The 12,269-nt window shown below is 51.7% G+C and overlaps 1 protein-coding gene across 3 annotated transcripts in view; it reads right to left on the reverse strand.

The window, feature by feature from the left end:
- WNT6 (Wnt family member 6) overlaps nt 1-12,269 on the reverse strand; it is a 47,870-nt gene that overhangs the window by 18,495 nt on the left and 17,106 nt on the right. The window contains exons 2-3 of one of the 3 annotated variants that reach the window (XM_061555834.1): nt 11,360-11,580; nt 4,846-5,222 (exon numbers count right to left, since the gene is read on the reverse strand). In XM_061555834.1, coding sequence (XP_061411818.1) covers nt 4,846-5,222; nt 11,360-11,580 — 598 coding nt within the window. Of the gene's footprint in view, nt 1-4,845; nt 5,748-11,359; nt 11,581-12,269 lie in introns of all 3 variants that reach the window. The other 2 variants (XM_061555832.1, XM_061555831.1) reach the window with 2 other exon arrangements.

The following is a 12,269-nucleotide window of genomic DNA, read 5'->3' on the forward strand; positions in this document are numbered from 1 at the left end:
CCCCCCCTCCCTCCCCCCCGAGTCGGCACGCTGCGTATTGAACATAAAACACCTGCTTTGGAACACGAGAGATACAGTTACACTGGAGTGGTTATAAACACCAACCGGGAATATAGGGTTAGACAACGCAGCACATGCAAGCACGCGCCTTCGTATGAACGCCTAGTACATGCGCGTAAATAAGGGGCCGTCCATAAATGACGTCACGCGATTTTGGACGATTTTTGACCCCCCCCCCTCGTCACACGACGTCACAAGGCTCTGCCCCCCTCCCCCCAAAACCATATTTCCATTTTGAAAATAAAACATGCTTCAAATCGCTTTCAAATATTGTCATTGTAGTGCGCATTTAATGCGGCGCTGCACTCTGATGTTGTAAGAGAAAACATTTATTAAAAAGTATATTTAATCAAGTAGAACGTGTTGTCTACATTCATTTAAAGTTGCGCATTTTCACGTAACGTCACATTTCCCCAACCACCCCCCCCCGCCCCTCGTCACACATCGTCACAAACGTCTGACACCCCCCCCCGCCAGGTGCGTGACGTCATTTATGGACGGCCCCTAAGTCTTGTCGACGTGCGCGCGCGCGTAACGGTTACGGCCGCTTTGTCAATCCGCTGCCGCTCCACGCTGTGACGCCTCTGCGTGCTGCTTGTCCATACTTCACCATGCCGCCGAGCCTCGGCTTCCCGGGAACGGTTCAGATACCACGCGACACCGATGATCGACGTGGCAAAGGTTTTGTGAAGACAGCGCGTGCTCACCAGCACGCCCACACGCGCGCATCGCCGGAATTTGCATGCGAATTTGCATGAGGTGTAAAATAATCGATAGGTTCACAAGCGGCAGTTCGGCACATGCATCGGAAGTGTCGATCCTCGTCGAGGAAATCGATATTAATCTTAGGTTTTTTTTCGGTAAAGTCACGTAGGTAAAAATTTTTAATTTAAATTAATAAAAGTAAAATAAAAAATATAATAAAAATCACGACGTTTCGGATGCAACACAAGCTTCCGAAACGTCGTGATTTTTATTTTATTTTTATTTTACTTTTATTAATTTTAATTTTTTACCGACGTGACATTACCGAAAAAAACCCAAGAATATGAATCATTGCAGTCACGAAAGCTTCAAATCTAGAATCGATATTAATCGTTACACGCCGACTGAGAATATGACATTGCGTCATGCAGTGGCTTGTGTTATTGCATTACAGACATCATTGGCTGACGTTTCGGGCTACGACCCTTCATACACGTGGCAACGGAAATAAAAGGATTACAGTACGTGGATCTAGGAACACGTGAGCACGGCAATCTTATCATATAGCCCCATACCACGTGGGGAGTGTCAGTAAAGTAGGATCGCCTGCGGTGGTAAGGTGTTTGTTTATGTAAACGAAATACCGTCTGTGTGCGAGTGTGTGGGGTGAGTGTGTGGGGAGCGGTGGTGCAGCGGTTAGCGCGCTGCGCTACGAACCCGGCGACCCGAGTTCGATACCCTGCTCACGGCCACCAACACCGAGGTCGACTCAGCCTTAAATGAGAACCTGGTGCAATGTGTAAACATCGCCACTAGTGTGGTGCTGGCCACCCACCCCCTCGTGTGCTGTGCCGGTCTTCATAGGGTCTCACATACAGCGCTTGCCACAACAGTCTGTTAAGGTTTTAAGGGGGGGGGGGGGGTGATATTTGTATTTGTGTGTAAATCTAAAGACGTCGGGAACGCAAGTTCGATTGAGAACGACGCAACGCAGTTTAAGCCGGCACAACTTCGCCTTGCGACACAAAGCCACATTTAACAGAGACGTCAATTCAAAAAGTCACAACTCTGCATCGCAGGGCCGTGAGAGATCACCACGGCTGGGGCGAGGGCTTCGTCCAGCAGTGGATAGATCATGGCTGATGATGATGGTGGTGGTGGTGAGGAACTCGCGTAAAATTCACATAGCATCACTAAATCTGAGTAAACTCCGTTAAAACTGGCACTGCCCGATTGATTCAACATAAATCAATGCCATGAGCAATGCTCAATTAAGCAACGCATCTGACATTGCCAATCACATTAACGCAACCCAATAAAATCAAACAGCTCAAATAATTAAACACAACTCATTTTTACGATGGCACGGTTGGCTACTCACGGAGCGAAATACGTTCACGTACACACAAACAAACATACACACCGATACGAATACGATATCCAATTGCAGAGAGAAAACTCAGCCCATCATAGAAACCAGCAGGACTCAACTTGCCAGCAAAGTCAATACAACCCAAGTCCAAACATGACTCAACTCGGCAAAATTACACCGCGATAGCTTCAACAATGAACCCCACACACCTCGTGTTGCCACTTAACCCACGACAACGCCTCTCACCAATTAAACTAAGAGAGGACCATGCTGCCGATTACGCCAATTCAACGGATGCCATCAACGGAACATTCATTGTCTGAAAACATCTGAATACATAGGGGACCGCAGATATTGGCCAATTGTTGAATAGCGACGCAACACGGCCTTGCTGCTGCCTTTTGGCTCGTCCGTGGTTCCTTTCGCGATTGTGAGATGCAATTTGCGTGAACGACGACGACGCTATATGCATATACATACAACTAAACATCGCCATTAACTCAGACAACTCCATAATTCCACCACCACTGATCTTGTAAGCACAAGCCAATACAGCTCAGCTTTCACGAGACAACACCAACCCCGAGTCTCCAGTTCGTCCGAGTCTCACCCGGTGGACAGGTACAATCCGGATGCAATCCTGATACAATTCAGGTACAATCCGGGTGAAATCCGTGTGCAATAAAGGTACGATCCGGGTGGTGTGCTGAGAGGATGAATGGAATGACCTCTACGTTGCCAGAGAAAGCCTCCCCTCTCCCTGACTTTCTACATTCCTTGTCAGTAGCGTCCTGGATTGGGTTATTGGGCCAGTGCAACTGCAATGAGCGATTTGCATCGTCTGGGAAGATACAAGGGGGACAAACACCGACGCAATGCTCCGTGGAGTGAGCTAGCTGCCATTTAACAAGCTAAAAATGCTGAAGCGCAAAATCACATCGTACTAAGCAGTCCACACGTGAGTGATGAAAAGCCATCGAAGTACGTGGTGGGTAATTTTCCTACTTAGAAACTAAATCAAGATCACCTATCATAAATATATATAGCCAGGATATGGTGGCACACCTGGAACACAGAGATATGGAGACGTGGGTTGGTGATCACGTAGTGATGTACAGCGCTCTCGTGCCCCCCACTCGCCTCTGCTACCCCCCGCCTCCGCTCCACTACAACCCCACAAGACAACTGAGATCCCTCGTCCGAGGTGCTGCATTTATATCGGATCGTCCGTCCGTCGATCGATTCAATGCTCGTATGATATTCAGTATCGGTACGCTTTGTTTTAATTACTTAGTGTTTGGTTATGGAATTAAACATTGAATACGGCACATCACGGGGTACACGGGAGTCTGTTTCACCGCGTGCGATAAATACATCCTGTGCGAGGAACGTGTTCGTCAATCGTCCCGTCGGCCTTTCTGGTTTCCACTTTCCGAGTCTCATCAGCAGCCTCGTGCCAGCGTCGACCGCTGGTGGCTTCAGTCCATGCGCCCCAGGGGAGTTGTTCATCTGCCGTTCATTTGTTTTTTTGCTCCCTCAGCCAAGGAGTGCATCACCTTGTGACTGAGAGTCGCGTCACAGCACTACTCCCGAATCCCTTCATCAAGGGGCATATTCGTCCACACTTCGTACATGCAGTTACACTCCCTGATTAGAGTCTTCTTATTTTTTTCTATCAAACCGTATTTTTTTATTATTATTGTACGTCTGTACGTACGTTGACATTGTTTCGTACACTACGAAGCCAACCGTGCTAATCGGAGGTGCGGGGGGAGGGGTGGGACAACAAACTAAACACGAATTCTTCTGAGCGGGGAATTTACCCGATTAAGCGAGAAACCAAATGCAACATGGGCGAGCTTCTGTGTGACCTTGTCTGAGACCACCAAATCATTTGCACGAGAGAAACCCGATTTAATCGCGGGCGGCTGAACCCCGGTTACCCAAATGCCGTGGAGAATTTCAGCGGTGCCGGCTCAGGGTCCTATGCCTCAGCCACGAGGAGGAAACTCTCTCTGAGCCCACACAGCCACCTGTATATGTAAGTGACTCCCGCAATGCAAACCAACGTGGATTTGGTCGAAACTCATTGCCTTTCGGGCCGTTGTCCTGATTGCAATGCAATTCTCACGAGGCTCCCACGGTGTAAAGTGTCGTCTCCAGCCCTTATTGTTACCCACTCTACATCTCTGGTCGCCACGGTGGCTAGATGTTAACTTACCTCGCCTGGTATAGAGGAGGTTCATGGGTTCGATCCCGACCCTGACGCCTGCTGTATATTTGGAGTTTGCGTGTTTTCCCCGTGGTCGCATGGATTTTTCTCCGGGTCCTCCAGTTTTCACCTTTACGTTTAGAATCAACGTGTCCACGTGACAAGCCACTTTGTTGAGCTATCAATTGAGACCAGGTCGCATCTGAAAACGAGCTGTATAGCGCAGTGGGCGTTACCTGCTAAAATAAATAGTAAAAAATACGAATATTCTATGAAGAAGGACCATTGCCTGAAACGTCACCTGTTTGGTCCGTGTTGGTGAAGGGTGGTCGGCAAACACCCGAGAACCGATTCCGATATCACTCACCGCTGACTCTAGCCGCGGCGGGGAAATCAAACACTCGCCTGGGCCGTCGTGTTCATCGCGCGGTGCGCTAACCGCGGCGCCACCGCTCCCCGAGACAGAGGGGGGGGGGGCGGGGGGGCAGCAACTCACCAGGCGGCCGGCCTCGTTGTTGTGGAGATCGATGAGCGTCTTGATGTCGCTGCCGTCCTTCTTGCGCCGCGCGTCCATGAACTGCCTCGACTTGTCGTAGCCAAACTCCACGTCGTCCCCACAGCCCCCCCACTCCCACGCCGTGGGGTGCCCCTCGGAGTCACGCTCGCCCTCCGAGCCGTGATGGTTGGTGGGGGGCGCCCCGTGGTGGTTGGGTTGTGGGGGGCCGTGCTGGGCCGGTGGGGGGCCTGGAGGCGCCCGGCTCCTCGTGTTGGCGCAGCCGCACTGCGGCAGCTCGCCCATGCTGCACGCCTGCGTGACCGCGTGCGTGACCCCCGCGGACGTGATGGCGTACACGAAGGCTGTCTCGCGAATGTCTGCTGACACACGCGAGGAAGTTGTGGGGGGCGGGTGGTGGATGATGTGCGAGCGTGTGCAAGGGTGTGTGTGTGTGAGGGTGTGTGTGAGGGTGCGTGTGTGAGTGAGGGTGTATGTGTGCAAGGGGGTTTGTATGGGAGGATGTGTGTGAGGGTTTGTATGTGAGTGAGGGTGTGTGTGCGTGCAAGGGGGTTTGGGTGTGAGGGTGCGTGTGTGCGTGCAAGGGGGTTTGGGTGTGCGGTGTGTGATGGTGCGTGTGTGAGTGAGGGTGTGTGTGTGCGTGCAAGGGAGTTTGTGTGTGAGGGTGCGTATGTGAGTGAGGGTGTGTGTATGTGTGTGCGTGCAAGGGGGTTCGTGTGTGAGTGTGAGGGTGTGTGTGAGGGTGCGTGTGTGAGTGAGGGTGTGTGAGAGTGTGTGAAGGCGAGTGAGGGTGTGTGTGGGTGTGTGAGTGAGTGTGCGAGTGTGTGTGTGAGGGTGTGTGTGGCTGTGCATGCACGTGTGGTTGTGTGTGTGTGTGCACGTGACTGTGAGCAAGTGTGAGTTTGGATATGTGCGTGAGAGTGCGTGGGGGGTGTGGAGTGGTAACGTGAGTGTGTTCACGTGCGTGCGTGTGCGCGAGCACGTGCGCGTGTTTATGAAGGAGACATGGGGAGGAGACATGGGGAGGAAACGGACAGCCTCACTTTTAATCGTTTAATATAATACCGATGCAAACTCCACGTTGTTCTTGAATCACCGTCGCCTTCTGTGTAAAATTTAATAACTCGCACACATGCGTACGCGTATGCGTTCAAGAAACTATTACTTTGCACATTTCACAGAAGTGGGTCAATCCACCGCTGGATCAAGAATCTTTTTCGCGCCGTGACGGCCACGGGAGCTATTTGACCATACTTCACCACGCTGGTCAGTGCGGAACGTAGGATTGGCCCGGACATCACTCGCCATTGATGTTAGCCGTGGCTGGGAAATCGAACTCAGGTGGTCAGGTTAACGGGACGGTGCGCTAACCATCGCACCACCGCTGCCACGATTTCGAATGTTTAGCTTCAGTTATTCTTAACAGGTCTGTAACTCGCCTCACGACATCACGTTCCATGGACGCGAACTCATGTATATTTATATAAAACAATAGGTTTTACCCTTTCTGGCACCTGTTTTATTGCCAGAAAGGGTAAAACGTAATGTTATATTTCATGTATATATATACGAGTTGCGTGTTATAAGATTCGTTCCATTGTTCTAACACTCAAATGCACACAGATGCTGTCTTAGTTTACGACCATAACTCGGAAGCGAAGCTCAGGTTTTTAACCTGGTAAACACTTGGGTAGGCAGACTGCAAACGACTTGGGCTGAGCATATGCCAGGAGTTATCACACACCACAATGGTGAGATGTTAACTACCTCGCCTGACTATGCATGTATTCGTGGGTTCGATCCCGACCCTGACGCCTATCTATTTGGAGTTTCTATTTTCTCACCGTGGTCGCGTGGATGTTTCTTCGGGTCCTCTGGGTTTTTGCCCTCCACATTCAGAATCAACATCAAGCGTTTCGAGTATTTGGCCGCTATACATTTCTACGTGATAAGCCACTTCGTTCAGTTATCATGTGTGGCGAGATCGCTTCTAAAAAAAGTGTTACATAACTTAGTGGGCTTACCTGGAAAAATAAAAAAAATAGTTTCGTTTTACGAACAATGCATTCTTAAATGCATCTTTGTGGGACCACCCTCGTAAGTGTGGTGAATATTCCCCGTGCTATCCGATGCCCTCCCACATGAAACCCACCTCCCATTCATGGAATTAGCCAAACATCCAAATTCGTGAACCTGTTGAACTTCAGCCGTTCACCACAGACACGTTTTTTTTCCTTCACTTAAAACGCACTCTGATTGAACATTCCTGCAGCTATATTCTGAGGCATGGCTTAAAATAAAATATATTGAAAGGCGCGTCTTTTATGAACTGCACGTACAGCTTTGAAACATTAAAAAGTTAACTGTAATATTTCGGAGACAGATGTTCGAGGCATGGAGCAAGTTCACTGCGCTCGTTTCTGGGGCGGATACTTTAATAGAGCGACTGGAAATTAAGCTTCTGGCATTTGGGTACAAAATTGCGCATGTGGAGGAAGTGGCGTGCAAGTTTGGGATTGTAACGTGGCAGAAAAGTGTCATGAAGAAGGAGGTTGTGATGGGTGGGACACCTGTGCAGTCGTCGATAAAGGGGGAAGACCTAACTCCAGTTGCTGCTGATGTTGCTGCTGCTGATGATGATGGTGATAGACCGTGAGAGTGATCATTGACGGACATGCCAACTGTGCTGACACAAGTGAGAAAACCTAAAGCCACCAGCTGGTGATGATGAGACTGTGATTCGTGCCTCTTTTAGAACTTGCCAACTGCAACGAGAGGCAGACGATTAGTATGCGACTCCAAGGGCAGCCTTAAGTAGATGAATCATTGTGCAATGCCATGCGATCTGCCCAGCAGGAAAGTGCGGTCACGACTTGTAGTGGCATCAACAGCATTGGCCCTGATGACGTCTTTACCCTCACTTGAAGCAGACGTGGAGCGTGTGTGTGTGTGGTAGTGTGTGTGTGTGAGCGGTAGTGTTGTGGATAGCGCGTTGCGCTATGAACCTGGCGACCCGGGTTCGATTCCCGCTCACGGCCACCACCAGTGACGATTATCTGAAACGGTCCCGGGCCTCCGCTAGGCCCACTCAGCCTCAAATGAGTACCTGGTGCCATGTGTAAACACCTTCACTAGGGAGACAAAGGCGGCCGGGCGTGGTGTTGGCCACCCACCCCCTCGTGTGCCGTGCCGGCCTTCATAGGTGCTCGCTAACAGCACTTGCCTCAAAAGTCTGTTAAGGCTATACGGGGGGATCTTTGTATTTGTGTGTGCATAGGCGAGCGGTGGCGCAATGGTTAGCGTGCTGCGCTATGAACCCGGCGACCTCAGTTCGATTCCCGCTCACGGCCACCACCAACACCAATAACGATTATCTTAACCAGTAATGGGGCCTCCCATAGGTCCACTCGGCCTCAAATGAGTGCCTGGCGCGGTGTGTAAAAACATCGTCACTGGGGAGACAAATGTGGCCGGGCGTGGTGCTGGCCACCCCCCCCCCCCCCCCCACGTGTGCCGCGCCGGCTTTCATGGGTGCTACTCGCTAACAGCACATGCCCCCAACAGTCTTGTTGCAAGGCTATACGCGTGACCTTTGTCTTTGTGTGCGCGTGTTTGAGCGCGTCCTCGGGATCACGTATCACCTGGCGTTGTTTGAAAGTGAGGCCATTACGAACGCCGACTCTGTTGGAGCTGCTCGGACTGTTTACGGAGTTATCCACGATTTATCAATTTCCACGGCGCTGCTGGCTTCTCGGCGCTGGCAAGTGCTAAATGCCACTGTGTCGACGTCAACGAAACGTATTTTGGACCGCTTTCATACGGCGTATTTAAAGCTGTAAACAACGTGCCTATCGCAATGTTGTATCGATGTCATTTCTAAACTGAACCAAAGTTTTAATTTTTTATTTTAAACCAGGTAAGGCCCGCTGAGCAATATCGCTATTTTTTGTTCACATGCGACCTGGACACAAATGACAGCTCAACGAAGTGGCTCATCGTCGCGTGCTTGCAAAAATGTGGAGGGAAAAACCCCGAAGCACCCGGAGAAGCACCCACGCGACCACGGGGAGAGAGACACGCAGACTCCGATTCTACCGGCGTCAGGGTCGGGATATAACCCCCATTCGCGATCCTGATGCATAGCAGGCGAAGCAGTTAACATCTCGCCAAACTCGGCCCCCCCCCCCCCCCCAAAAATACTGGGTAACCGGTCGCAAAATGCTAAGCGTTTTCATGCACCCCCTCCCCTCCCTTAACTACCAACCCCCCAACTGACTAGCGCGCTGGGGTATGGTCCAAATTGAAAACTCATTTCTTTAGAACTGTTGGTGTGTGTGTGTGTTGGTTTGTCGTCCTTCACACTCACGTCCGATTAGCGCGGTTCGCTGTGTACGTTGCGAAAGAAGTTCAACATACAAACGTACAGACGCCACGGGCAACGTGGCGTGCGCATGATTTCATCCAGCAGTGGAGTGCCCAAGGGTGGCTGTGCAGTGATGTAAACTACGACACGTGGAGCACGTGTCTCGACACGAACGACACGAATGTTACGGTCAGGACGTCCGATCCCAGGAAGAACTCTGCTCTAAAAATGGGCCATTGCCCGAAACGTTAGCCTAATTACATGTCGATTTAAAGCTTTCGTGACTGCAGGGATTCATCTTCTTGGTTCTTTCGGTAAAGTCACGTAGAAGGGAAATAATAAAATAATACAAAATAAAACATAATACAATAATTTATTCCGACAGACCTGTTTTTCACCTGAGGACGGCTGCTTGCGTTGTGGCCAAAACGTCGTGAGAATTTTTTTATTATGTTTTATTTATTATTATTTCCCTTCTACGTGACTTTACCGAAAACACCAAGAAGATAATTACATGTCGTTGCTGTGACCTCGAAATTTGTCGACCACAGCGAGAAACAGTCGTTACATATTTGTACGATATCTCTGCGTCGTGAAAGCAGTGGGTCCAGCAGTGGATTGATGCACGGCTGAGGATGATGATAATGGTGTGGCCTGCATTTACATTTTGTATTTATTTACATGAGCTAAGTATGCTCGCCAAAGCGGCAAAGATTACGTCATACGTAAATGTATATATACTTACACATACCTTGTATACTCTATAGACTTAAGCTGTGTATACGCCCAAGCTTGCACCGTATGAGGCGTTGTGTGCGCTATCTCTCCGTGCGCCATGCTGCCACGATAAAGACAAAGATCCCCCGTACAATCTCAACAAACTGTTGGGGCAAGTGCTGCTAGCGAGCACCTAAAAAGGCCGGCACGGTACACGAGGGGTGGGTGGCCAGCACCAAGCCCGGCCGCCTTCGTAATCCGAGTGGCGATGTTTACACACCGCACCAGGTACTGATTTGAGGCTGAATCGACCTAGGGGAGGCCCAGCTTCAGATAGTCGTCACCGGTGTTGGCCGTGAGCGGGTGGTAGCGGAGCGCGATAATTGCTACCCTACCGCACTCCAGACTGCTGACACACACAAAGACAAATATCCCCCATGTAGCCTTGCACAGACTTGTTGTGGCAGGGGTTGTTAGTGAGCACCTATTAAGGTCGTCACGGCGCACCAGTGGATCGTGTGGGTTGAAGGGAGTAGAGTGAGATGAGAGGGGAGAGGCAGGAGAGTGTGTGGAGGGGAGTAGAGTGAGATGAGAGGTAGAAAAGTGTGTGGAGGGGAGTGAGACGAGAGGGGTGAGGTAGGAGAGTGCGTGGAGGGAATTAGAGTGATATGAGAGGGGAGAGGTAGGAGAGTCCGTGGAAGGAAGTAGAGTGAGATGAGAGGGAGAGGCAGGCAGAGTGCGTGGAGGGGAGTAGAGTGAGATGAGAGGGAGAGGCAGGAGAGTGCGTGGAGGGGAGTAGAGTGAGATGAGAGGAGAGAGGCAGGAGAGTGCGTGGAGGGGAGTAGAGTGAGATGAGAGGGGAGAGGCAGGAGAGTGAGATGAGAGGGGAGTAGAGTGAGATGCGAGGGGAGAGATAGGAGAGTGCGTGGAGAGGAGTAGAGTGAGATGAGAGGGGAGAGGCAGGAGAATGCGTGGAGGGGAGTAGAGTGAGATGAGAGGCGAGAGGTAGAAGAGTGCGTGGAGGGGCGTAGAGTGAGATGAGAGGGGAGAGGTAGGAGAGTGCGTGGAGGGGAGTAGAGTGAGATGAGAGGGGAGAGGTAGGAGAGTGCGTGTGTGGAGGGGAGTAGAGTGAAATGAGAGGGGAGAGGTAGGAGAGTGCGTGGAGGGGAGTAGAGTGAGATGAGAGGGGAGAGGCAGGAGAGTACGTGGAGGGGAGTAGAGTGAGATGAGAGGGGAGAGGCAGGAGAGTGCGTTGAGGGGAGTAGAGTGAGATGAGAGGGGAGAGGCGGGAGAGTGCGTGAAGGGGAGTTGAGTGAGATGAGAGGGGAGAGGCAGGAGAGTGCGTGGAGGGGAGTAGAGTGAGATGAGAGGCTCGGAGAGTGCCGCATCATCACACGCACGCACGTGCACACATACCCTGCTGCAGGATCTTGCCGAAGTACTTATTGGTGACGGTGCAGTTCCACCGGCGGAATCGGAACTGGTGCTGGCACTCCTTGAGCGCCAGCTTGGCCCCCTTGGCCACCTCGGCGACAACGTTGGGCGCCGTGACGCACAGCTCCGCCTGCTTGCCCGCGAGTCGCTTCGTCTTGCGGCAGATGCTGTTGGGGTCCATGACGAGGGGACTGCCCACGGCCCTGTTGGTGCGTAAGGCGGGGTAGCGGGGAGCGGTGGTGCAGCGGTTAGCGCGCTGCGCTACGAACCCCGGCGACACGGGTTCGATTCCCGTTCACGGCCAACACCCAGTGACGATTATAGGAACCGGTCCTGGGCCTCCCCTAGGTCGTCGACTCAGCGTGAAATGAGTACCTGGCGCGGTTTGTAAACATCGCCACTGGGGAGACAAAGGCGGCCGGGCGTGGTGATGGCCACCCCACCCCCTCGTGTGCCGCGCCATCCTGCATAGGTGCTCGCTAACAGCACTTGCCCCAACAGTCTGTAAAGGCTATATGGGGGATCTTTGTAGTGGTGGTCAAGATCGGCCTCTGTGGAGGACGTTGCTCCTGGGCGGTTGGAAGCAGTCGCCCTCCAGCAACCACGACGGAGGGGAGAGGAGCGACGCTCACAACGCAACGGACGGTCAAAGTGCTGCGAGTTGGCACAGTAAAGGGGGGGGGGGGACAGATGGTGCATCTGCCAGTGGTCTCATGTCAGTCAAGCCATGGCACCTGGGTCTGTCCCGTGCCCTTCTGTCAGTGAGCCTTCGATTTAGCTTTCATCTGCGTTAGCCTGGTCGCTTATGAAAAAAAAGTGCGCCTGGCCTGGCACAAGCGCCGTGGTGACATCACCGTCACTTAGTTGCGAATGCCGGGTATTGGTAGTGTCG

The sequence above is a fragment of the Lethenteron reissneri genome, chromosome 21 (genome assembly GCF_015708825.2).
Source record: "Lethenteron reissneri isolate LAM-NWPU_2019-01 chromosome 21, ASM1570882v1, whole genome shotgun sequence".
In the NCBI taxonomy this organism is placed as follows: Eukaryota; Metazoa; Chordata; class Hyperoartia; order Petromyzontiformes; family Petromyzontidae; genus Lethenteron; species Lethenteron reissneri.